We start from the raw sequence: 27,801 nt of genomic DNA, 5'->3' as shown, positions 1-27,801 counted from the left end.
TATGTCACATGACGATCTTGCAGTATTAGGTTTTGCACAGCATCAATGTTTTCTTGAACAACAACTGATTTTGGACGACCTTCGCAAATCTCGTCGGTGAGCGAATGGCGGCCACGATTAAATTCGTTATACCAGCGTTTCACAGTGGCAAAGGATGGGCTTCATCGCCAAATGTGGAAGTAAGTTGATCGATGCACTCTTGTCTTGATAATCCACGTCGAAAATTGCAAAAAATCATCGCACGAAAATGTTCACGAGTTAATTCCATTTTATTGTTGTCGCGTAATCTCCAAAGCAACATAAACAACACAAGTGAAGCTATTGACAAAACATTTGAAGTACGTTATGGTCAATAATGCCAGACGATTCCGTGCAAACGTCAAATCGCGCCTAACTTGAATCAGTGTTGCCAAGGCTCAAAATATAAATAGTGTCCCTCGTACAAGTAAAAATCAGCAACAAAGAAAATGTGACATCTTGTGATTACAACACACGTGCACAAGAGATGTGATGCAACTATAGCCAGTCGTTCATTCAGAATGGCATTTTATAGTGAATGATGGGCTATTGGACAGTAATTGTACGACAGGATATGCCCATCGTTCATCCGGAAAGGGTTACAAAGTGATTCGATTGATATGAAATGACTACTACAGAAATTAATTTTTGTACTTTAAAAAGTGACAATCTTGAATACACAATTGTAACTTATAGTAGTAACTTACTCCCACTTTTAACATGAATGCAATTATTTATTAATCTTATTTTAATATATGAAATTGACATACAATGCACACATTAAATTCAGTTTGTATATCATATTGTTACATATCTTGCACCTTAAGCACATACATGTAGATTATGGAATTAAGTGCTGTGTCCCCGAAGGAGAATCTTCTTCCACAATAACTGGGATTCTGAAACAATCATTTTTACAGTTAATTTACAAATAATGTAATGTGCACTATATGCTGGTATGAAATACATTAAATATTACTTACTCCAAGTATACACTTGTAAGAAAGTTGAAAAAAAACATTGGTAAAATTTTTGTATCCGCAAAACGTATTTCTTCAATTTTACAGGAGAAATTACTTACCGAATGCAGTTTATTTATAGTTGTGGAAGTTCGGGGAAGTGTTTTCTCGCATCGTTCATTGAATTTTGCCTGTAAATCATCTATTTTTCGATATAAATGTGTGACCGATGCACGAAAGCTCTTGCATCCATTTACTTTCAGGTGGATGTAGCCTGTGTGTGAAGACATAATCCCGGTCAGTTTCCAAACGCGTGTTTTTGTAACTGAAAAAGGTACGTTTCCGCAAATGGTTCGTGGGGCTATGTGTCAATGGTTCGTGGGGCTATGTGTCAATGGTGCGTGGGGCTATGCGAGAATGGCGTGTGGGGCTACGCATATTTTTTTGAAACCAATTTTTAACTATTGTAACCTATATGACCCTACCTAACCTAACCTTACCGGGAATGGTTCGTGGGGCTATGCGTGAATAGTTTGTGGGGCTATCTGTGCATGGTTCGTGGGGGCTATTTATGAATGGTTCGTGGGGCTATCCGTGAATGGTTCGTGGGGCTATCTGTGCATGGTTCATGGGGTTTTTGAACCTGGAAAAAAAAACCAGTAACACGAAAGTAGGTATTTTTCGATGAAGGAGGTTGCAACACTGCATAACCACTGATCATCGACAACGCTAGTCAAGATTTCTCCGCCATATTGCATGTAACGCAAGGGAAAGCGAACAAAAAAAAAATACTCTATATGTCTAAAATTGAGATTATTTGCGTGGAAAGGACGAAATGCCACCTTCAAGAATCCTTAGGATTGCAGAATACGTAAGTATCAATGTGAAAAATAAGGGAATTAGAGTCGTTTGGTGGTTACTGAAATTTTACCAAAACTTTGAAGCGAAGGTAATAGATGCATAGGTTTACCAAATGTCCTTCTTTTCTTTAGTCCGATGCATTATCTGGGGTGGAATTTGAAAAGAACATTTTGAACGTTCCTAATTTGCATCAACTGTTCACGGGCCTCCCTGATGGTGTAGTGGTAATGTTGTCACTTGTAATCAAGGGGTCCAAGGTTTGATATCTCATGGAGGCACATTAGTGTCACAGTATTATTGTGAATGTTGTATTATCATTGCTCACTACATTATTAACAGTGATGTTAGGATAAAGTGTTAAATATTGTCTTCTGCTTCTGGGTGTTCAATTGTTTCCATTCACACACCCACTTACCTGAGACTTGTCAGAAGAAAACTTGGATGTTTTTGCCATTGTGTGTACTAATCATTGGGTTATCAAGACACTACTGTGTATGACAGTAGAAAACTTCTTACATCACGTGCCGGCAACATATTTGTTAAAAACCCGAAAAAACACACAAACATCATGATAAAAAACACTAGCAGTTCTTCCGAGCTTTCAGTTTCATCTCGGAATCATCATCAGGGCTGGTCGAGGGGCGACGAGTGCTAAAGTGTTTTTTATTGTGCTGTTCGAGTGTTTTTTTAGTGAGAATTATAATTAAAATTGTGTGCATGCATACCCTGCTGCTGGGACATTCAAATACAGTGGCTGATCTTCTTCCACCAAATCTCGTCTTGGACGAGGCACAGGTGCAGGTTGCCTGAACAGTAATCTCTGTGCTGGTTTAAGAGTAGTCTTTCTCTTCAAGATTACCTAATGAAGAAGAATATTATTTATTTCATACTAACTACAAATACAAACCATTATGATTTGCTTTCTTTGTGGGATATGCCAACAGTTTTCACATGAATTGCTAATTCTGTGCTTCTGTAGTAAACTTATAGAGACTTAAGTTGATAAACGGTTACCAGCTATCCCATGAGTGTGTATGAATTCTGGAGATAATGCTAAGGTAACCAGATTTTAAAACAACAAAAGGGGACATTTTTAAATATATTTCCTGGAGCAAAAACAGGACAAAATGCAATGGCAAAATGTACACATTTTAATTTAAAACTATTTTGTCATAAATACTTATGTTCAAATACATAATTAAATAAATACTGTATAAATAACTTAAATGATGTGGTGATATGCACTGCATTCCAACCAAGCAGTCCTTTATTGATATTTTGCTGATGAATGCATCTTATTCAGTACATCCTTCTTTTCAAATAACAGCCGGCTCCCTTGGCAGAGTGGTTAGCACATTGTGCTATGACCTCATTGGTCCTGGGTTCGAATCCCAGCCTGAGCATGGATGTTTGTGAGCGTCCATTCATCAATTTCATCATATCACTCCTCCCCATCTTTGCAAATTAGCCAAAAGTGGCACAAAAAAAGTGAAGTAAAATAAAGCAAATCAATCAATCAATTTTCAAATGACATTTTGTATGAAAAGTTTACACACGGGATTAAAGTTTACCTTATTAATCAACGTAGCTTTCAAAGTTTGTACTGTAAGGGCAAATTGTCTCAAAGGACTGTCTCACCTGTTAACTGAAATAACTTTGATTCATTTGCTTGTAGTTGTAGATAATAATAATAATAATAACCAATGTCTCGACAGCCCTTGAAGGGGCTTGGCCTATCTCCCGACTGCCAGTCTCCCTCACACAATCCTCCCTAGAGGTGTGGAGATCTTCAACCGGTAATGGGGTGACGTGGGGTCAGCACGTCGAACCCTCAGCTGTCGTAGGAGATTTCCGAGACCGGGTTACGCTACTCGCCCGTAGCTCCCCAAATTCCTGACAATGGTGGGTTGCCACTGGTCCTATACACAGGTCGAAAACCCAGAGACTGAACCCAGGCAGACTCAAACTCATACCATCACGCAGTTGGTATCCAAAGCACAGTGCCTTAGACTGCCTGGTATCTACATGTTATAATATAAAATGGGTATTAAGGTGAAAATGTAAATTGCGAAAGAGTGAAAGCCCAAAGAACTGGGTAGGAGGTGAGACTATTACACTAATTAGTCCAAAATTCAGAGAGTAAACTTAACTCATTATTTTGAAACTATTATCTGTTTGAATTTCTAAATATAATTAACATGCAGGCATATACTAATATTTCGTAAGTTTAAAATAGAAAATATGATTTCCATAATGTTAAGTAATTACCTGAGTTTGTGCTTCTTGAGCTTGTGGCATGGTCGGAAGTTCAAATGTTTTATCATCGGTTTTGTGCTTTCCTTGACGATATACAACATTCAGTTCTTCAGTAGCTAAAAAATAGAAATTAAATTTGTGAAAATTATTTATATATTTTTTGTTGTTCTGTTGATGTTTTCAGGATAAGGATGAAGAATGAAGAGATTTGATGGATCCGACCTTGCAAGTCTATTTAAGTGTGTTGTACATGGCATGTGAAGATGAACTCATAAATAATTTATTATCCAGATCAACCTTTACAGCCTGGTTTATACAGCCATATTTGAAATATATCTCTCTTGAATGCACATGTGACTGCAGAGGCAGCAGTGGTGCTGTAAGGCTGGAAAGAACAGAGTGAGTGAGGCAAAGATGCATCATCCATTGTGTTTGTGCAGCGGAAAACTTCTCGTCATCTGATTCATGAGTAACAGTGAAGGATTTTTAACCTCTCAATGCAAAAAGCTCCCCCACTGCTAGGCTGCTTGCAAGCATGCAGGCGGTAAACTCATACTGCACAGAACACTCACTGCCTCAAGCCCAGATGTGGTCACCCTCAGGAGGGCAGACCTCACCCTCCGAAGAATTGTGAGGGTGAGGACAATGTCAATCCATGAGGGTGAGGGCAAAGTCAATCCATGAGGGTGAGGGTGAAGTCAATCCGTGAGGGTGAGGGCAAAGTCAATCCATGAGGGTGAGGGCAAAGTCAATCCATGAGGGTGAGGGCGAAGTCAATCCGTGAGGGTGAGGGCGAAGTCAATCCGTGAGGGTGAGGGCAAAGTCAATCCGTGAGGGTGAGGAAGGTTAAACAAAAATAACCGCCTCTGCTCAAGCCTGCTTTATAGTGGAACCACAAGCAAAAAAACCTCCATGACTCCTGTGCACCATACTCCCTCAAGGAGGGGAGGGGGAGAGTGGACCATGCTTCCTTATGGCCCGAGCTGAATGGAAGAAGGGAAAGCTGCATGGGGACTTTTCGTCCAAGGTTTTTTTTCCTTGTGGTTGCTCTATACAATATAAATTGGTACAATATTATATATTAATTTCTGTTTTAAAGAATTGTTACTTATACTTACTAACATAATATTCATCATAGTCAGCAAGTGGATCTATTCCAAAGAACACTGCCAGTTCATCTGGAAATCTTAGGTCCAAGAACAAACAGATTATTCCCAGGACTACACATAATATCCCTAGAAAAGATATGAAGATATTAAATACTAGTAATATTAATCAGATCTTGTAAGTAATGATACTGTGCTCGTTTTCTAAATATAAGATTATTTCATACCTCTGTATTCTTGTAGAACTTACCTGATATTATTGTGAGCCAGAAATTTGCACCATAATGAGTAACCAGAATGTGATCTTCATCGAAAGGAATTGCAAGTTCTGTTGGGTTCCGAATCACAGCCCATAGAATACATGCCAACAGCTGCAATCCACCTGTTGTCATTGTGAGAAGTGCTGCATACCTGATGACTGTTTCGAACAGCATATTGGCTAATAACCAGCATGGGAAGGCTGTCCTGTTCAGAATTAAAGTATTACAAAAGTTTTCTTTAGTAATTTGTGTTTTTACATGCAACAGTGTTAGATACTAGCTGACGAAAGAAGATGTGAGGTATGTAGGAACAGACCTGATCAAAACCGTTCATGAGGCAGGGTGAGAAATCCTGGGGGGGGGGGGGATTTCCCCCACCAACGATCTTGGCCTCAAAAATCCCCCCCCCCCCAAAAAAAAAATGGAGGAAAGTTTTTGTTCCAACAAACAAAAGATAAGCAATTACTTTTAATTTCAAGTATACTTTACTAAGAATAATATTGAAAATGCACACAAATTAGTGTAGTTGTGAGTGCTCAATGCCATTTCTCTCTCAAGAGATCATTAACAAATCTACATCAATACGCACAATAAAAGTAAAACAAGAATGCAAATCAATAACTATGAAATCTAATTGATTTATATTAACATAAAGCAAAAGCTAAATAACATCTTAACATAATAAAACCACTTCAACTAGTATTTCATAATTTATTAACATCTTTAACCAGTTAGTAAGGGAATTAGTTTGCTACGTTATAATATCTGATATATGTAAAAGTAACAAATTATTTTCTTTGTGTAATTAATAATAATAATACTAATACAATTTTAATTTAGTAATTAATTTTTACTTTTAATAACATTATAAATATGTATACTATCTAATTTATATGTATGTTTGTGGAGGAGGGGGTTGTAGATTAAGATCTTTCTCCCCCCCCCCACCACCAGTCTTAAATGATTTCGCACCATCACGAGGTCTTTTCCACCAAGGACCAAGCAAAGATTTTTTTTTTCAAATCAATACTAGTCAAATCATTACTGCAAATCATTTCTAGATTAGATACTGATAAATATAATGATGCTATAAACTTATGGCAGAACTGGGATTTAGTACATTAATTTCATAATAAATTATTAATTTAAATCTCCAGGAAAGTCTTGAGAATTAGTAAATTCGTATTTTTACATGAAATTTATTTCATTTTGTGATTTAATTACCCCCTTTAAACCAATAATTACATGAATAATTTATTATCTCTATGAATCTTCAAAGGGCTTGTTGAACTTGTTGCTGTTATTGTAATTGTGAAAAATTAAGTTCTCAGTGATCACTCACCACATTGCTATATGGGCATACCACCCTGCAGTTCTATAAAATCTTCCATATCTGATGCCTTCTCCATCAATAGTGAAGTAGTCAGCAATCCAAAGAATGGGCAGAGGAAGACCTGTTCTTTGTGCTTCACGGAAACCTCGTTGAAGGATTCCGGCTATGGTTAAAAATTAACAAGAATATCCTCTATTATTTGTGTTTACAGACAATTACAGTTTTTTGTAAACATTCCTGAAAGTACATAACTGGTATTAAATTAATACAATTCATTCTTAAAAGTGATTTTTCTATCTTAAGGGTGGTACTTCATCTATTTTCTTAGGAGTTTCTAAAGCTAACAATAACAAGGCCTGATCTGATGAAAGTACTGGATCACAACCTTGATCTAATGTTTGATGATTAGTCATCAGTGACGTTTTTCTCTGGGTGTGTAAGTCTGTGTTAATGCCGAAAGGAGATTGAAATAAAGAAGAATTTATCTTTCTTTTTATAGTTAGGATTTTTAAAGTTTTCATTTAATTTTCAGTGCTTCGAGCACCTGGCATTGTACAACCTCAGTGGAGAGGTAAGAAAAGCAGGTCGTTAGCATGAGATTCCAACGTCTTCACTGCTTTATCAGATAATGATGCCCCACGTCTCCCACCAAGGTGCTAAGCGAGTCAAGGCACTATATGTGCTTGTCCTCGAATTTCACTTTGCATTCCACATTGTTCTGTTTGTAATTCCCATGCTTTCATATGTAGAGAAGAAACGAGTGATTGACAGTGGTAGATCATGTCCTAATCCCACAATGTTGACATGCCAAAGGAAAAAGTGATGTTGGAAAATGTTAAAATGTTTCGAGACATTTTCTAAAAGATGTCAATGACATTTCATACTGGCTGTGAGGGTATGATGTAGTGAATAAATTTACTGTTGGACCTGCTTATTATGGTCAGCCTTGTTTGGATTAATCAAACATGTGCGAATTTGAATTACCTCAATACTGCAGTGAAAGACACTGCTTGGAGGAAAAAGAAACATTGTTTGGAGAAAATTGAAATATTTTCTGAGAGAAGAAAGGGATTGGGGTTAACATTCCTTCTTTGCCAACACCTTAAGTTCAAGGTCGTGAAAACACGACTGCTAGCCATGTGGATGATTTGTACCTTGATTTGTGCGTGTGTGTGTGTGTGTTTGTTTTACCTACGCAGTGTTACATCCATAAATATGCAATGTGAAAACAAGCTCCAATTTAGAAGGCTAGATTCAATTCAGTCACATGACAGCGAGAAAAAACAGCCTATTAATCTTGGTCTCTAAAATGCTATTCTGTTTGTAGGTTACCAACAAAGTAATATTTTGCGTGGACACAAATATAAGTACTATTTATTTCCATTTTAGTGTAATGAAAGCACTAAAAGATTGATCAGACCTCTCTATTTCATGACTTTCCTGTTCCATCCTGTCTTTTACTTGTAATTCATAATTGTCTAATTTGGTGACGAAAGAACATAGGAATTATCCTGTGTTATTATTCATTTGATTTTTTTTTCCAGTAGCACAATACTTTGAAGCAAAAATTCCTACAAGTTATGGTGCTTACCGAATGGACCAAATCCAAACCTTCCTTGATCCCATGTCCACCAGAATCTTTCGTTGTAATTTATAGTCTCATTTTTCAATGGCGGTTCCTCAGGATGTGCTGTAAAAGTAATATTAATGAACAATTTTGTTATGGAAAGACATGCATTTCAAGTAAGTTTTCTGCAGAAAAGAATTTAATTTCCATCATTAGTAATTATTATTTTTTTAACTATACATACTGGAAGGGATTTAAGTATCACACAAGGAAGGGACATAGCTAGGTTTCTTTTTCATATGAGCCTAACTTTTTTTTTAAAGCAATGTGTTGGACAATTGTTAAAGAAACATAGTACTACAATAACAACTTGCAATGTATGTGACTACCGTATTCACAAAATAGTACTTTTTAACTAACCATTATGACCCTTGACAATGGTATGGGAGTCAGCTTTCTTATTGCACAATTTCTCTAGTGTGACATGTATGAGTCATGGTGCACAGTTGTCATCGTTAACTCATAAAGGCATTCTTCACTGCAGTTTTGATTAGTGAAGTGTGAAGAATAAACTCTGGCTCCATAAGAAAGGTCCAAAAAGCAGGCTTGAAATCAGAAGTGACTTCACCTATTGCAGTTCGAAAGTGCCAATTAGAACGAGGAATTGAGACTGTAGCATGGAGCATGCATTGTTGAATACTTGTTGTTCATTTGTTTGAAATCATGGCAATTGCATATTGGTTGTAGTTCTTCTAATGTGTGGAAATGTAAATATAAGAACATTTCAAAATGCTATGTGATTTCTATGTTGAAAAATGTGGGAAAAACAATACGTTCTTAGTTTTATCTACTGATTGTATTTGGCGCTGCAGTCGAAGTGTAATTCGAAAGACTTTCACTTCCAGTCCAAGGCTTGAAGACTCGACTACGGGACCATTCTTGCACCTTTCAGACACAGCCTCTGAGTGGCGATAAGGAGAGTTGTAGCAGCCTGACCGCTGAGGACTTCCTAGCTCATGTGGGTGAATTCAAAGTCATAATGGAAAGTAGGTGAAAATATGTTCGAAACTATGTTAATAGCTCAGATCATTCTTTTGCTTGCATACATTCAGTTGTCTGTTATGACTTACTTTTTTCTGCACTGACGCTACTATATTTGAAATTCCAATGATCTGTCATCGGCAGACAATTTTCATCTGCATTACATTTGCAGTCATCAGGCGTATATTGCCACTGGACTCGCCCAGTTATTGCATGCATGCAGGCAGACTGTAGACATGTTATCCAAAAATTGTTTGCATCAAATTAGTAGGTGTCACTTCTGTTGTAATTTTGTCCCTTTGTTGGTTGATTCCAAACTGAACTTTCGGTGTAAATAATAAATGTGTGATTTTCAAGATCAGCACAATTTATATGTGTCACAGTCATTGCAAACATCCTAGCTGATTTGAGGAGTGAGACCGTACCTGGCTACATTGGTGAAATAGTAACAATATAGTATAAATTGTGAAATTAATTGAGAATATATTCAGTCAACTTAAACTAGTCCTATTCAATGTATTGTACTGACAATATGATATATATTATTTGAAGAGTTACTAGATTGTTAAAAATGCTTCCGTTCAAAATTTTTAAAAAAGAAATACAGTGAAAAATAGGTCAATCTTTGTACATGTAAACATGTTAGAAGTATTTTATCAATTATATAATTTTAGATTTTGCATGACATTTTTTTTATTGTAGGAACCTTTAGCTATGCAAAAGCAAGTCTAAAATATGAAAACAAAGGCAAGAAGTTAAAATATACACATATTTACTAAATAAATCGCATACACTACAACTATAATATTATGAATTTAACAAAATCATAGAAAGTGTTCTTACCTTCAAGAGTAATATTAAATGATCGAAGACCTATCTTCAAATGAATCACTGCATTGATTTCTTGCCTTTCTCCAGCCTTGTATGGAGTTTCCGTTTCAAGGCGACCCACTTCCCAATCTTGCCCAAAATTGCTGGCTTGTGGGTGGAAAATACAAATTTTAAGATTTCAAATAGAAATAGTAGTTTGATTCATAAGAGCTATGGTTTTGTTTCTATTGTGAAAGCAAATCTAAATAGAAACCAATACACTATATCATTTAACTTCACAGGTATTTGCTGACTTGTGATTGTAAAGTATGCTGAATCAGTTTAAGCAATTCAAATCAAAGGTCTTGGAGAAATTTACATACAGAGTTCGAGAAAATTGTATACATTAAATCTCCATTCCATTCTTAGTGCTACAATGGTACTTCTTCTGTAATATGGTAACTGGATCTAGTTACCCTTTGAAATGAGTAACTCTAGATATAACTTAGTTGTTTTTACAGGTAAGAGTAATTTTTTACATTTTTTGTGCATTTTAACAGTAATGAGCAGGCAAGAAAAAAAATCATCTTCACATATAGTACATTTGTTACGAGTAAAGGTTTTGCACCAGTTAATATTTTCAAGTAAAAAGTAACTTACAGCTAATTTTTAAAGTAATAGTAACTATGATTCCATTACTTTTTGATCAGAGTAATTATAACTCAATTACTTTTAATATGTAACTTTCCATGGGACCAAAAACTTGTTTCATACACAACACAAGGGATATGGCCCCTAGCACATCCAACCTTAGTGAGGGGCAACTTGGACACTTGTTAAAGGTCCTGCATATCAAGGAGTACCACACCAGATGTTTCTAAATTATTATTTCTAGATTATATACCACTGGTGTTTTAAATTGTGAAACTATTGTCTTGGATTTTTACAGTATGACATTATGAAAACTTTCTCTGGATATCTCTGACTTCACATTCACCATGGGATGGGCCAATGTGGTTAGTGATGTATAGGGCTCGGAAGGTGATGAAAAATCTTTTTTTCTGAGCCTTGAAAACAATGCTAAACCAGATATCAGTTTCTTATAAATTAGAACCTGAAAACATTGTTTTTATTTTGCATTTATTTCAACCTTCTTTGCTTTTACGTCAGTTTGAGTATTTTTTGCAATCTTTATTGCATTTTTCTTCATGTTTGAGGTTTATTTTTCTTCTCTCCTGTTGTTTCGTGAATTTTAAATGCATTTGCTAGCATAATTTATATATTTAAATTTCCTGACATGGTCTTTTTAGCAAGTTCGCCACAGGTTCAATGGAAATGCACATATTATTTTTAACTGAATCTTTGACAATGGATTAAATAATTAATTGTGGTACATTTATATTTCCTCCAGCACTCGTACTTTGTGTGAAGCCTACTTTGAGGTTCCTGGCCAATATAATCACTTTAATCATGAGTTTTAGTCACAATATAAGAAAAGAAATATAATTTGATGTATGCGAGACACAACTGTATTTTCAGATGCTGACCGTCTACTGTATCATACAAGGCCCACTCTGAATGGAGGTGAATGACTTACACAGATACACAGAAAAACCTTGAAGTAAGAAGAAAGAAAACTACATGACACTTAATTGCTTTTTTTTCCCCTTTGCTAACACCAAACAACTGGTTTTTGTCTCATTATTCAATTACTCTGTTGTAATATATGAAAAATAAAACCTCCATTTTAAGAGAAAAAATATTTTTAGTTCATTTTTTTAGATTTTTTATGTCATCAATCAACTTCCGAGCCATAGTAATGTTTACGTTTGTAATTGAAAATGATTCAATTTATTTAACAACATTTTTTGACATGATCTTTTAATAAATGTGTGGTAGTTTGCCTCTAATTAGTGCATTATATTTTAAACATGTCATCAATTTCTTTGTTGTTCTACCAATGCAAGAGTGCATTTGAAAATGTAGTCAAGTGGAATTTTTCAATTATGCTATCTGGGAGGTAACTGTTCCAGAAGCTGGTGATTAACTGTACAAGTAGCTAATTGCATACCTTCTGGTTTGTTGAATGTATTGAAATTTACTTATTAAGTTATTTTTAATTTATAGTGATGGCAAAGTATGGATTCGTTCCCACCCCCATCTCATCGCAATGCCTATAGTTTAAGGACCTCTTTTTGAACCAGTGGATAATTATTATCAAATACCACCATCGCACAGAGGAAGAGTCGGAAAGGAAAGTAGACTTAATGATTTTTAGAACTTTGTTTTTTTTAGAAAAGGAAGATAAAACTTCGTGGTTTTATGGGGTTTCAAGCATTTTAGTTGCAATGAGATGATGAAAAATGATACAAAAGTGACTTAGTTTCGATTTGAAAACTTTATTGTGTTGTTTTGAATCGCTAACACAACGTCAATATGTCTAATGATTTTGCTATATATATATATATATATGTTAATGTATTAGGAAATTTATTTCCTATTGTCGATATAAGTAGTTCTTGCTTTGCATTTTGCAACTAACAACTTGTGTATCCAATTGCATAGATGTCATATAAATCACAGATATCTCACGTCATTTATTCTACCAGTGCGCATTACATATTTGTTATTGACTCACCTGCATATATGAATCTTGATCGTCCAAAGCAGCAATATGACATTCTGTTAGATGGAGCATCCACATTTTATATTTTTTATTTTATTGAATTTTCAATAAGATTCAATAGTGTTTTGAAGAAAGTGAAATATATTAATCAACATGTTGGAACATAGTACCTAGAACATAATAGTACCTGAACTCAGTAACTTTGGCTAGAAATCTCAAAAATACGCGGTGTGAGCCAATAAAATAATGACGACGACTACGGCGTTTTATACCTTGCTGAATACTCCTTTGAAGTAGAAGAGATTTCAATTGTTTTTTCTTGTAGATTAAATTATTTTAAGTATTTTTTTTTTAAAAGGATAGCCTGTGGTTGATGGAAACTGAGCTGTTTGTGTAATATTGTGGTAATATTAATAGTTGTTAATTAAGTGAGTACTGTTTATAAAGAGAGAATTTTGTGACTGGAATTGAGTTAAACCCATATACTTATTTAAGTTGAAGTTTAAAACTACGGTAAAAGGAATTATACTCATTAATGTGATTTTCGTAAGGCAGTTCGTGTTAACGTCATGGCGGATGCCATAGGTTATATGGAACTTAATAATCAAGTAGAAATTATAACGAACTTGGTAGAAGACAATGAAATTGTTATAGAAGATAACATTATAGAAGAAACATCTAGAAAACAAGCTAAAAGAGTCAGATCTTCTGAAGATGATCAAGTTCCAGCAAAAGCGGTAAGGATAGACAGGTTAGATAATAGAGATAAAGTAAACACGTTTGGAGAAGGTCGAAGAGAAAATAATGTAGACAAGTGTAAAATGTATTATGATACACATAATGGGCCATATTTAGTAATAATGACTAGTACTAAAGGTGCAGAAAAGAAATTTAACTCTATGAAAATAGGCAATGAATTGCGAAAGAAAGATATAAGGGTCAGATATATCCAACCAAGTGGTTTATTTAGAGCAAAGATTTATTTTTACACCAGGAATGAAGCTAACAATTTCATGAAAAATATGCATTTTCATAAAGAAAATAATATTGATGTGTTCATCCCGGGATCCTTATTGGTGAAGGAAGGATTGATATATGGTGTACCCACTGAATTTGAAGAGGAGGAAATTAAGGAAAGTATTGAAGACCCGACAGTAATATCAGTGGAAAGAATGAAAAAGAGAATTCGAAAAGATGATGGTTCATATTATTTTGTTCCTACTAAGCTAATATCAATCACGTTTAGATCTCAAGAAATGCCTAAACAGATTATAGTGGTTAGTCACATTTTCGATGTTACTCCTAAAGTTAGAAATGTGATGCAATGTAAGAAATGTTACAGGTTCGCACATTCAGCAGCCATATGCAAGGATAAAGCTAAGTGTGCTAGATGTGGAAGAGAGGAACATGAAAATTGTAATGAAACTCCGAAGTGTTTAAATTGCGGAGGAGAACATGTTGCTACTGATAAGTCATGTGTAAAATGGGAAATGGAAAGAGAAATCATGAGAGTTATGGCATATGATAATTTATCCCGGCAAGATGCAAGAGAGAAAGTAATAACAGGTAATGTTCCAAGCAATTATGTTGTTCAAGGCAACTCATATGCTGATCAAATAAAAAACCATATAAACAAAAGTCAAATAAGTGAAATTAACACAAGAAAGACTGGTGTTGTAGGAAATAGCATAACAATACAAAACAGATTTCAAGCCTTAAGTGATTGGGGTGAAAGAAAATCAGATACATACTTGGAAAATGTTTCATGGAAAAGAGTTCCTCCAGAACATCATAGAGACTATTCCAAATTTGAAAATAAATATGGAAAAAATTTCAGACTAAATTCCTATTCACAAACAAAGAATTATAATGGAAATTCTGAAGGAGAATCAAGTAAAGGTTCTCTAAAGAAATTACAAAGTAATCAAAAACAATTAAATGGAAAGTCTACAGGTACTGTTATTAAGACAAGGAATAATGAGGAAGACGTGGATAGTACAAATAGAAGCATGCAGGAGGTGAACATCGGAATCTACAACAATGAAGAACAGAAAAATCGTCTACTTTCCTCACATAACATCTCAGAAGGATCTTATGTATAATTTGTTACAATTAATGGCGAAACTTATGGCGACATTAACTAAAAATTCTGACTTATTAAGCATAAAAGAAATACTAACAGAATGCTCACAAATAAATGGCCAGGTGCAGAAAATTATTGAGGATTTGGAAATTTTTGGAGAGACACCTTAGGGTGTGGAAGGAAAAATAATGGAAAACATTCGTGGGTGTACACTGGAATGTAAGATCACTGAAAGCAAGAAAGCAAAATCTGGTGAAATTAATAGATGGATATAGACCTGAACTTTTATGTTTATCGGAAATCTCCGTCAACCCATCAAACATAAATTATTTTAAAGTAAATCATTATCACATAATTTATGAAAAGATTAAAGATGATAGTAAAGGAGTTGCAATTATGATTCATGAAAGCATTCCATATGAACCTATATCTTTTGATTATACATTGTCTATATACGACACATACAAAATTGAAGTCGTAGGAATTAAAATTGCTTTTATGAACCAAAAGGTTAGTATTATATCTATATATATTCCTACAGGTGCTGAGTCACAGAAATTAACGACAAATACATTTTCGCAAATATTTCAATGCATAGAAAAGCCTTTCATTATAGCAGGGGATTTCAATTGCCATCACACAATATGGGGAGATCAGGATGAAGATAAGTTGGGGAAAGTGTTAGTAGAATGTATGGATTTGTACAACTTTACTGTAATTAATGACGGGTCTGCTACGTATATAGGAAGATTAGGTACTCGGCCAACAGCTATAGATTTAATGTTAATGTCAGATGATATATGTGGTCAATTTCAGTGGGAAACAGACAGTGATCAAAGATCCAGTGACCATTATCCATGTTTCTTTTATACTGATACTAATTCAGTGAGATCTTTCACTATTCCGCTCAGAAAATGGAAAGTTAACGAAGCTGATTGGAATAAATATTCTAAATTACTTACAATATTATTTAAAAATACAGATTTAAATAATATTGATAAGAGTACATATGATTATTTTGTAGATTCTGTTAGTATTGTTGTGGACAGATCATGTACAAGGGCAAAAGAGGAAGTTGTAAAAAAGTATCCAATAGTACACTGGTGGAATAAAGATTGCCAAAATTTTAAAATACAGAGAATTGAAGCTACTAAAGTTTATAAAACAATACCAAATCAGGAAACTTGGATTAATTATAAGAAAGCAATAGCGCAGGCCAAGAAATGTTATATCAGCGCAAAGAGACAATCGTGGGCAAAGTATTGTGAAGACATAAATAACAAAGAGAGTATCAGTACCGTGTGGGCTAAATTTAAATCAATCCGCAAACCACATACCCCTCGATTAATACCACTCAAAGAAACCTGGAAAGATGAATTTATTATGAAGGTAACATGTAATAATATACAAGAACCTGCAGATGCCCCTGATGAAATTTTCTCTTTCAGTCCTAAAGATAGACATTCACAAGGATTATATACCAATATCATGATCGATGAAATAAGAGACATAATAATAAGAGCCAAGGACACAACTCCAGGAAAAGATGGAATAACATACTCGATGATTCAAAACTTGCCGGAATGTGGTATAATATATCTTTGTAACATCTACAACTATATAATGAATTCAGGAAATGTACCGCAATCGTGGTACACTCAAATGATTTTACCAATATTGAAACCTGGCAAAAGTCCACATAAAGGAGAATCTTATAGACCGATAGCTTTGTCTTCAGTACTGGGGAAAATTTTTGAAAAATTAATTCTAAAGAGAATAAGTTGGCATATAGAGGGACAGGAATTATTTTCAAGGCTTCAAGTTGGATTTAGGAAGGGAATGGGGTGTACAGATGCGTTGGCAATGTTATCATCAAAAATTTATGATACAATGAAAAGGAAAAGTAGTCTTATTGCTGCTTTCTTAGATATTAAAGGGACATATGATAATGTAAATATAAATAAATTATTAAACATTCTACAAAATCTGAAAATACCTTATATGCATCTAAAAATAATTTGGAATCTATTAAAAAATCGTTGTTTATATTTTTACTTTCACAATAAAGTTGAGGGTCCTAGATGGATAACAAGAGGACTTCCACAGGGAAGCCCTTTAAGTCCTTTACTTTTTAATATATATTTAATGGATGTTCAAAGAATATGTCCTGAGCCATTTGGATTTATACAATATGCAGATGATTTATGTATATATGAGAGTGTCAAGCAAGTAGATAAAGGAGTCACCAACATGGAAGCGAAAATAATAGAGATAAAGAAATTTCTTGAGAATAGGTCTATGAATATATCGTCAGAAAAATCAAAGTTGATTATATTTAGTAAAAAAGGAGCTCCGAAAAATGTGAATCAATATACAAAAAAGTTACACATTCCCATAGAAAATTCAGTGAAATATTTAGGCGTTATATTTGATAGTAAATTAACATGGAAACCTCATGTAAAAATGTTAGTGAAAAAGGCAGAAGTAATTTACAATGTATTTCGTTCTATGGCTACAACAAAATGGGGAAGTCATCCTAGTACCATGATGAATTTTTACAAAAACTATTACAAACCAACAATAGAATATGGGATTATAGTCTTTAATACAATTTCGGAACGTGTATTTCGACCTTTGGAAGTAATGCAGAGGAAAGTTCTACGAAAGTGTCTAGGACTGATGAAGAGTACTCCCAATGTTGCTGTATACATGGAAGCATGCGAATGGAACTTAAGTTATAGGAAAAGAGAAATGCCTATTAAATATCTGTTGAAAACAATGTCAGAAGTTAATCATCCGTTTAACGACATTCTATTAGACTTGGTTGAATTATATGATACAGGCAAAATTAATAACTGCGAAGATATAGGATGGGTGCAATTATATAATGAGTACTATGAGGATCATCAAAAATTATTGAAAGTAAGGAGTAAGCCCATATATACTCTAGATTTTCCTGTTTGTGAATATAGAGATATTTATTTTCCTGAACAATATACAGACGGTTCAAAAAGTAGTCAAAATGTAGGATGTGCTGTTTATGATGTACAGAAGAAGGAATCAATTATGGTACATTTACCGGAAGATTTTTCCATTTTTACAGCTGAAGCTTATGCAATTTACCAAGCACTAATATATACATATAAATTGCAAGAAAAAATATATTAATATTAACGGATTCCAATTATGATTTATTATTTAAATGCTCCCCATACATTATAAACTGTGTAAAAACTTTACAAAATTTAAGGAGCAGGGGAAAGATAATTCATTTAACCTGGGTTAAAGCACATTGTCAAAATTTAGGAAATAATATGGCAGATTTGTATGCAAAACAAGCTAGGGTAATTCAACCTGTACTGGAGCTGAAAACCTGGTACACAGACCTTCTACCGAGGGTGAAGAAAAAGTTGAAGGAAAACTGGACGGAATGGTGCAAAGGTGAATTTCAAAATGCAGGCAGCTTTTATCAGAGGATAGCTAATTTCAATAGAATGAGACCTTGGTTTACAAAAGTTCAAGGTTCACGGAATGTGATAGTATTACTAAATCGTATTAGGTCAGGACATACAACTACTAAAAGTCATTTACAAAAGATCCGGATTGTAGAAAACCCAAACTGTACATGTGGCAACAAGGAAGATATACACCATATCCTATTTGAGTGTAATAGATACACACAAGAAAGAGAGACATTCTATAAAACTCTTATAAACTGTGAAATTCCTTTTCCTCAGTGTTTGGAATCTTTGATTTGTGAACCTAACCTTACAGTTGGATATATATTGTTATCTTTTTTTAGAAAATGTGGCTTAACTATTTAATAGAAAAAAAAATTGTTCATAGTATCCTTTAATAATAATGTACTAAAAAATGTAAGTTTATGTACAGTACATATGTATATAGATATGGGAAAAACTGCTTAGCGGTAATCCCAAGTAAAATGTAAATAAATAAAATAAAAGTATTTTTAAGTGTCAGAACTGAATAATTGTGTTCTGTGACTACAAGAAGGGACAAGGATAAATTCGGTACGTATGTATGCGTAATACATAATTTGTATTCATGTCCAGATATTATTAGAATAAATAAATCAAGAAGACTTAGGTGGGCAGGCCATGTGGCACGAATCAAGGTAACTTAATATATAAGGTAGCGCCATCCGAAAATTGCCGATTATGCACGAGCGCGTGACGTCTTATGGGAGGATCGGTTATGCTCGGTGCCCCTTTGTTCGGGGCTTGGCCGAAGCAAACGGCCGCTATAATTTCTATGCGAGGTTCAGAGAGGGAAAGTGTTTTATTACTTTGAGGAGGGGGAATTATTAATTATCGAAATTTCGGGATGGTATTGAGGCATTCCTTTAATGATTAGTAACTTGACTGATTGATTGAGTTGGTGTTTCAACAAGTCCACTTTATGCACAGAAAGGCTAATCGGGAATGGATCTACAGTTTAAAGTGGGATCCGAACTACTATGTCCCTCCATCGGGTATGGAACCCGGGATTCCTTGATTACAAGGCAACGACGCTACCATTGCGCCATCGGGGAGGCACTAGTAGTAACATAATTGAAAACTCGCAAACGTATTGTGAAAATCCATACTTTTCAAACTTTCTGATCGATGTGTTACAAAGATACTTGGCGCATGTTCTCATTTACCATGTCTTCATTCTATAATCATAGTATACTATAATTTTAACATGCTAAAGAAGAATTGCATGAATGAAAGAGTTGAAAAGGAAATGATCGTTTCATAGATTTATTTTGTTTATTTGTTTCACTCCGCTTTTCTGCCACTTTGGGCTAATCGCGAAGACAAGATAGTAAAATGTCACGTAATTGCCTTCTAACGACAGTAAAGGAAATTACACTTCTTGAATAAAATGTATATGCCGGTTTTATAACATTATGTACACGATATTGAGCATTGTATGAAATAAATATAATGCCCATTAATGAAGTTTTACAACTTTGTTCAATTTAATATTTCACAAATATAATGTGGATGATTTTGTACCTTTCTACTCAGTGTAAACAATGGATGTCAAACTCTCCTTTCGTGGAAAATTTTCTTTAAAACAGTAAGCTCTTTGTGGTGTAGTTGACGAACTATATACTTGTGCCACGAGCTCGACATATAGAATAGTTTTTCCTGGTTATAGACGACTAAAATGTATTTGGAAATGTAATAGGAAAATCCAAGACAAAGTCCAAAAATGAAATTTTACTATTTAACGATTCATACCCTTGTACAGTCCTTCATTGTGAATTCTTTTAACTTATTTGCTATATTTTCATTTATGCTTCAGATACATTATCTTAACCTGTTTTAAATGTCACATGTACGTACAAAGGAGAAATATAATTATCAACATTATTAACCTAATGTCAGTGAACATCAAGTTAAATCTAATTAATGATTATCAATTAAATGCACAGAGTTAATAGAAAAACTATTATGTGAAGAATTAATTATGTCCTTTGAATTCGTAATTTGGCCCAAGTTTAGATTGCAGGGTGAAAATCTCTTAATTACACACAACATCGCATGACAAGATTTCGGTACATGTGTACTATATGACTGTATGTATGCCAGAAGTAGATTGCCGTTGTCATGTTAGGGACTTCATGAAATTTCTACATCTCACGCGCTATCCTCAAAGGCATTATTACTGTTTGATTTTTACCATTACCTGGCTTGTCCACCGCAAAGGAATATAAATTCTATGGAATTGAAAACAAAAAAATGCAGTAATAGTGGCAACATTCTCCTGACTATACGTGAGTTTACCGTGTTGTCCTTTGCATCTCGCTTTGGCTTTACTTAATATTATCAACGAGCTAAATTTTCTGTGTGTTCGTAAATCCCTTCCTGTACGTTTGAATTAGTAGGTTAGGTGAATTAGGTTTGGTGTTCTTAGCATCCAGTTTCGAGTAGGTTCGGCTTGTAAAGGGTGTTGCATTCGTATTTGTACACTTTCGCTCTTCGCTTGCACGTACATGTGTTATAGCTTTTAATACGCAAAACACGGTAACTTGTACAACCTCACTTCGATATCGAAAATTAACATTTTATGGAAATTACAAACTGTACTTGCGTTTTCATCGTTAGGGGTTTTATTTACAACACAAATTTTGTAGCACGAAATGCCAATCTTACACTCTACTTCCTCATCCTCCTGTACGTAAAAATTTCCGAAAATATGGAACTTAGAGACGCGAACATAATTAATACGAAATTAAATAAAACAAACTTTTAAACAAATTATTAGTGTAATGTGATTTACAATTAGAGAGAGTTCACACATATTTCATCAATTGCAAAACATCACCTAATATACCTGGCCGGCAACAAAATGAATTCGACACCCATCTTAACGTAGAAAGTCCAGGTAAAGGTATACCAACTGTATTTCTCAAATAAACGTAACATTTTTTTGAAACGGCTCGAAGAGTCAACGCTTTCCTTATATCATCTTTAGTCCATAGGGATTTCGTTTTACCGTGTACTAAGTATTGTATTTGAGTGTCACTGAACACTTTCCCCCAAGATATTCGTGAGTTTTCTTGTTGCGTTGTCGGTTAGGTTATGTTGAAGGGTAAAAATTTACTATCCTAAATTAGTACCGCAGTTTCTGTACCTACGTCTATTTTTTCTTTTTTCGGCGACATAGTATTTAGCTTATTTAAGGAACGTTTCCTCATTTCACACCTTTCGTAGCGTACATCTCCACAGTCTTTATCAGCACATCCTAAAAATGATTCATGTTTTGAAGAGGAAGGTTCAGGAGAATTTGCTAAACCACATTCTCTACTATTATTTTGCACTGAAGTAATATGGTGTAATTTTAGTGATGGCACTGCAGTTGGCTTCAGTACTTTTTTTGTTGGCAAACGCAGAAGTTCTGCTCTTAGATCTCGCACATAGTCTTCTTTACAAAAATGGGCACTGCACACTCTCGCATTTTTAATATTATGTTCTCGATCACAAGCACGAATCCACTGTTTACTTACACGATTATTATCAGCTGGAAATCTATGATACTTTATATAACTTCCTTTAGTTTTTTGGTTATAATTCTCACAGCTTGTTACTGCACAATTAGGCATGATTATAGGTGGAATGAACAAAACAATCTCATTTCAAGAGAAATAATACAATAAAAATATATCGAATGCGACAAAATCAATAACCTGCTTGTTCCGACTTTTGCGACGTGTTAGTAGCTAAATGTACACCGTACCAAACTTACTGCACATAGCAACGAGCACCGTCAAACCCGATCCTCCCAGATGACGTAATGCATACGTACTTCACATAGCAACGAGCACCCCCTGGGCACGAATGGGAGAGGAAATAGGAGTTTACAGGATCCTTGTTGGGAAACCTGATGGTAAGAGACCTGTAGGAAGACCAAGACGAAGATGGAGGGACAACGTTGAGTTGGACCTAAAGGAAATCGGTAGGGATGGAAAAGAGTATATAGATCTTGCTCAAGATAGGGACAGATGGAATGCCTGATTTGCTGCAGCCATGAACCTTCGGGTTTAAGAAGGCTAGAGAGTTAGTTAGTTAGTTATGTATGCGTTTCTTTATCATGCATTTCTTTATGTGGAAGTTTTGACACCATGTCTCGACAGATTTGTTTGAAAATAACTTCTATTAAAATTTGCTCTTCTCAATAACTGCTGTAGCATGTTCACTTGTTCAATATAAATACTTGTCAATTTTTAATCCACATGAGAACATTGTAACAAGAAGTGCTTTGTACATTAATTTGAAGGATGAATGAAAGTTATAACTTTATAACTAAAAATATAACTATGTATGGCCTATACATTTTTGGTGAGATTGTGATTTTTTAAGATTAGTTTTTGAACATTAACGTTACTATTTCCACAAATAACCTTTCGATTCATACAGTGGCGTACGTTACCGGGTTTTAAACTACCCCTTGAGCTTTTGAAATATTATGGAAAATGCTGTAAAAAAATTTAAATGGCTAATTTATTACAGTCAAAGATCTGCAACAGTAATAAAAATAAAAATAGTAATAATAATAATAATAATAATAATAATAATAATAATAATAACAATAACAATACTAATAATAATAATTTGAATTATTATTCCCATGCAGCATGAAGAAAAGCACAACATTTCAAACACACGCATCTTTATATTAGTGAATGCCTTGAAAATAAACACAAATTCTTGAAAATTAAATATGAGGGCAACTATGATTTAAAAGAAAAAAGTTGTTTTGTACATCAGCTGCAACAATGTTCAAAGTACATGCATTTTTTTTCTGTGAACAATGAGCATTAACTAAATAAAGTTCTTGGTTCGTTGTAAGCTGCTAATGTAGACAAATGCTAGGCCTACAAGAACACACGATCACCAGTCCACCTTCCCATTGTTTGCGCGGTACATTTGAATTTCTGAATTCAAACTACAATAAGCTTAACAATTGTGAAATGTTTTGTTGGTAAGAACAACGAGACAACCAAGTGTGAATTATAGTGCCCGTGCATAGTAGATTTTGAGAGGCGTGTTTCTCATAAATCTTTAATGTAGTTTGGGATCCGTCGATATGTCTAAACAATCTAAGCGGCCGCAATGTTCAATAATGTTGAAGAAGTGCTTTGTGAATCACCTAGAAGGGATAAATGTGTTGGAATGTCTATAAACTTACTTTTGAACAAAAACATACACTCAGTGGAGTGGAATTTAGCAACATGTATTCTCCTGCCTCATCATCATCCTGGGTGAGTTCCATAGGTAAAGGTAATGTAAATTCCCCCATGCATATAGCACCGTGTCATGAAAGCACGTGTAGTGGTCTGGTGGGGGTCCACACATTCTCAATCTAGGCCATTTTGCGGGTGATGTGATCAGCACCATGCTCCGGCAGCATTTATCCCCCCAGGGTTGCTCTCAGGTACCCATTGATATGATGCTGGGTGCGGGGATAAAGCTGGATAAATTCCAACCAATTCCGGGGATCTCCCGCGAGGTTGTCCGACTAAACTAGCGCGGCTCCATGCTGCGGCTCCTTGGCTGAGTTTCATATTTTGATTATTTCAATTAATTTAATATAATTGATTGTTTTTATGGACTATCATAAATAAATAAATAACCATTGACTAGACAATTATTTCGTGACAAAGAAACAAAAAAACTCCAAGAATTGTTAACAATCGAATGACTAGAAAATAATTTTGTCCTATTGCTTTTATAAATATATTTATGTAGATCTCTACTACTTAATAATAGTAGTGATATTAGTAGTAACAGCAGCTACATTAGTAGTATTACTAGTAGTATAAACTAATTAATTAATTATCGTATTATTAAGTAATTATGAATATTATTAATTAATTAAAGTATAATAAAACAATGGTAATGTGAATTTGGAAAAAGTTTTAGATATAACCCCCCCCCCCTTGATGAAATCCTGCGTACGCTACTGGATTCATATATGAGGGAGGAAAATGTAAACTATAGATTTAATCATTGTAATGAAAGTTGAAAAGACGGCTTGTTATTCAGTGATGATTTTCAAATCAATCATCAACAATTACATGTGATGCCTACAAATTCTATAATTTGTTGATTATGCTGGCTGTAGATCCAGACACCAAGCTTCGTTAGTCTGCGAGATGAGGATGTGCTACGTGGAAGGGATGTTTGTTTACATTTGGGTACATCTCATGTAGGAATTTTTCCGTTGGTGTTCACAAAAGATTCGATTATCTTTGTGTGAGGGATATTGATTTTTGGCGTCAGTTAGTGGATCTTGAAATTGCATTTTTTAAATTTCACGTCGCTTTCTATCATAGAAAATTGAAGAAGGAACACAAAACAACACCGCTGACAAGGCCAGGACTCAAATCCGGGACAGTAGCTGACGAGATCGTAAAAATCGCGAATCCAGCACTCCATGCTCAACCACGAGGCGGCAAGAATCTTGAAATTACGTTATGTACAAAAGATTAACACGTATCATAAGAAACGTTGGGAAATGCATTTACATAATAGTTTTCAGCGTTCCCACGAACCTAGAGGTCCCGGATTCGAATCCCTGCCTGGGCATGGGTGTTCTTTGTGAGTGTCCTTCACCTATTTCATCACTCATCCCCATCTTCGCGATTAGTCAAAAGTGGCAGAAAAGCGAAGTAAAGAAAATCAAATGAATTTATTTTTTTATGTATTTATTGTCCTGAGGTTCCTTGAAGATCGGAATAATTTATTTTCGCATTTCGTGGCTTTGAAGGCCCATTTCTTAAAATCAGTCCCAGAATAGCAAAATCACTGCATAGAAGATGCTTGTTGCCATCCAACAAGCCATAAACTATCTTTCTTTGTGTTAAAGTTAAAGTCCAAGTATATAAGGGTGAGTATTTATTTTCAGAATTTAAAACTTTTTCTCAATTTTTAAATTCGAGATTTCATTTTTCTAAATTGTATTTGTACTAATTAGACTTATGTAGTTATTGTGTTTATCAAAACCATAATGCTATTTTAGGAAGAGAGTGCAACTGTACTTACTCATTAAAATTGCACCAATCAGAAGACTTATAGTGATTCTAATGGAGCCAAATATTCGCTGTAAAAGAAACAGGCAGGTATTAATTTAGCCTCTTCAATTATTCACACATATTAATCGTTGATCTTTGCTTTTCATTTAAAAAATAGGAAGATATGAGATAAGATGGTGAAATATAACACTTGGTTTTTGTTTCAAGTCCACTCTATGCACAGATAGGCTAATCGGGACTGGACCTATACAGTTTCCCGGATCTGAACTACTATGTGTATCCGCCGGGTGTAACCCACTAACCTTTGACTACATGGCAAGCAGCTGATTGCATTGCCCCGCTCCCTCCACTCGACGACAGCTCCTGAAGAGGTTTCTCTTCTTGGTCAGGCTGTAGGTGTAAGTTTTTAAGCAGACTATATTAATTGTAAAACTAATATTTGGTTTCCTGAAATCCCCTTACCTTTCGACCTCTGTGGCCCGGAAGTCCCACCAGAAACGAAAAATAGAGGATCACAAAAGCAAAGATGAAACCCGCTACAAGAACATCTATATCAGCGGCAGTTTTATTTTCTGCATACTGCGTCGGATAATATTCATCTCTGGCAAAATCGTAGAAACCCATTGCTGTGTTGTCACACTGGAAAAGTAAGAAAGATAAATTGTAAATTTGAGTTCACTTGCACATCACATTCGAAAAATATATCTCACATTGCTCATTCAGGGCGATTCAAGATAACATTTTCACCGCCCATTTCCACTGTCACACCCCCCCCCCCCCCATCTTTCTATTTTTCACCTTCCTCCAATAAAAAAAAGACAGTGCTACTTACAGTGGGCTGTTTTACCGCTTGGAGTTCGAATTAAAAAGAGTCCGTTGTATTGACAGTTAATGACGAAAAATAATAGGATTATTTTTTAAATACTTTACGTGCTACTGTCAAAAAGCAGGCTTATTGCATGTATGTGTTTATTTAATAACTACGTAATGACATCAAAATAACAGTCATCTCTTATCTTAAATTGCTACGTGATTTTTCAATATACTGATTACGTTATGTAGCAGCAACTTCAATTAATTCTGGTCAACAATAAATCCACCTCTTTTTTAAAACAAATAGCCGCGCGCCCGGTGTAGACACATAGTGGTTCGGAGCCCACTTTAAACTGTAATTCCAGTCCCGACCAGCCTTTCTGTGCATAAAGTGGACTTTAAAATATACTCAAACATACAAGCATAAATAAATTTTTGGTGCTAATCGAAGGGACGGTCCTGTTTGGCGCCCCCTGAGGGCTGCACCCCGGGTCGCCCCGTCCTTAAACCGTCCCTGGGTGTATTTGTGTTGAGCTTTCGAGTAGCACACAATGAGTGTCCATTGATTTCATCATGTTATCGTTCATTCTCATCGTCGCGATTAGCCACAAAGTGGCAGAAAAAGACGCTAAATAACAAAAATGAAACCAAAGTAAGATAATAGTTCGCCCATCTTTGTGAACGTCCAATGAAATTACGCCAGTGACGTCACTGGACACGAGCGGTATGCATCTCTGCTTGGTCTGATAATTTAAGGTAAAGCTTACCTCTCAACCTCCCAGGCAGGGGTTATTTTGCGGTACCAAAGCAAGACGCAACACTCGCTTCAAGACACAGCCAACCGTCTGCAGGAAACCGGGACTTCCTCGTTTACTCGTTTACTTCCTCAATCGCTTCAAAGGGAAGGCGATAAGGCCGGCGAATCAAGAGACGAATGACGACTTCTTTCCCCAAGACCCTGAAACACGCATGATTCATTTCCGTGCATTTATTTGTTTAATTCTTTATTGTCGACGGAAGAGTGACCTCAAATAGGGCGGTTCACGTGCTGTGTAGCAACAGAGGCCTGTTTCGTTGTTTTTAGGAGCTTTTCTCAACCCTTCAGGACTCGGGTTTCACAAAGTTACGTAAGGACTCAAGTGGGGTGCGTCACGCCTCACTATGTATCTGAATATTATCAACATGCAACTATTTGTTTATGTAATTTGCATAACCAAAATAATTATAAAAAAAATCTGAAGCATACATGTCAGTGATACATGAAATATTGCTTTAAGAAATGTACATATGCACTTTGATTAGATAGTAGCATCGAATCGGACTAATTTTCGTCCTCCCAGTTTCTTCGAAATGGCATGAGGTGCTCCATGTATATAATGCCCTAGAACGCTAGAACATTTGGCATTGAACTTTGGATTTTCTGTCCTTAGAGTGTGGGCAAAACTACATCTTCCTTGTTTAGCTCGTTTTGGTAGAGGTTGAGACCTACTCTTTGGCTCTCTGCAGACAGTGGCGTGCCCAA

At 35.1% G+C, this 27,801-nt stretch overlaps 1 protein-coding gene across 1 annotated transcript; it reads right to left on the bottom strand.

Moving 5' to 3' along the window:
• Window positions 1-445: 445 nt before the first annotated feature.
• On the bottom strand, window positions 446-27,119 carry LOC146003175 (dual oxidase maturation factor 1-like). Its single transcript, XM_083141360.1, has 11 exons — window positions 27,047-27,119; window positions 25,929-26,105; window positions 25,477-25,534; window positions 10,245-10,379; window positions 8,385-8,483; window positions 6,803-6,956; window positions 5,451-5,665; window positions 5,213-5,329; window positions 4,107-4,210; window positions 2,564-2,697; window positions 446-917 (listed from the first exon to the last, which is right to left on the bottom strand). Exons 2-11 carry the CDS (start codon window positions 26,088-26,090, stop codon window positions 860-862), a joined length of 1,236 nt encoding a protein of 411 aa, XP_082997486.1. The 5' UTR covers window positions 26,091-26,105; window positions 27,047-27,119; the 3' UTR covers window positions 446-859.
• Between the last annotated feature and the right edge of the window lie 682 nt (window positions 27,120-27,801).

Source organism: Lepisma saccharinum, chromosome 19, assembly GCF_977018435.1.
Source record: "Lepisma saccharinum chromosome 19, izLepSacc3.1, whole genome shotgun sequence".
In the NCBI taxonomy this organism is placed as follows: domain Eukaryota; kingdom Metazoa; phylum Arthropoda; class Insecta; order Zygentoma; family Lepismatidae; genus Lepisma; species Lepisma saccharinum.
Note: the sequence above shows the minus strand (reverse complement) of the source record. Positions and strands in the feature narration are given on the sequence as shown.

Excerpts from the sequence above, each read along its gene's own strand:
- LOC146003175 (XM_083141360.1), bottom strand. The coding sequence starts at position 26,090 with ATGGGTTTCTACGATTTTGCCAGAGATGAATATTATCCGACGCAGTAT. Across the intron at positions 5,666-6,802 it reads TATGCCCATATAGCAATGTG|GACAGCCTTCCCATGCTGGT; the intron begins GTGAGTGATCAC and ends AATTCTGAACAG. Across the intron at positions 4,211-5,212 it reads CTATGATGAATATTATGTTA|CTACTGAAGAACTGAATGTT; the intron begins GTAAGTATAAGT and ends TCTATTTTTTAG.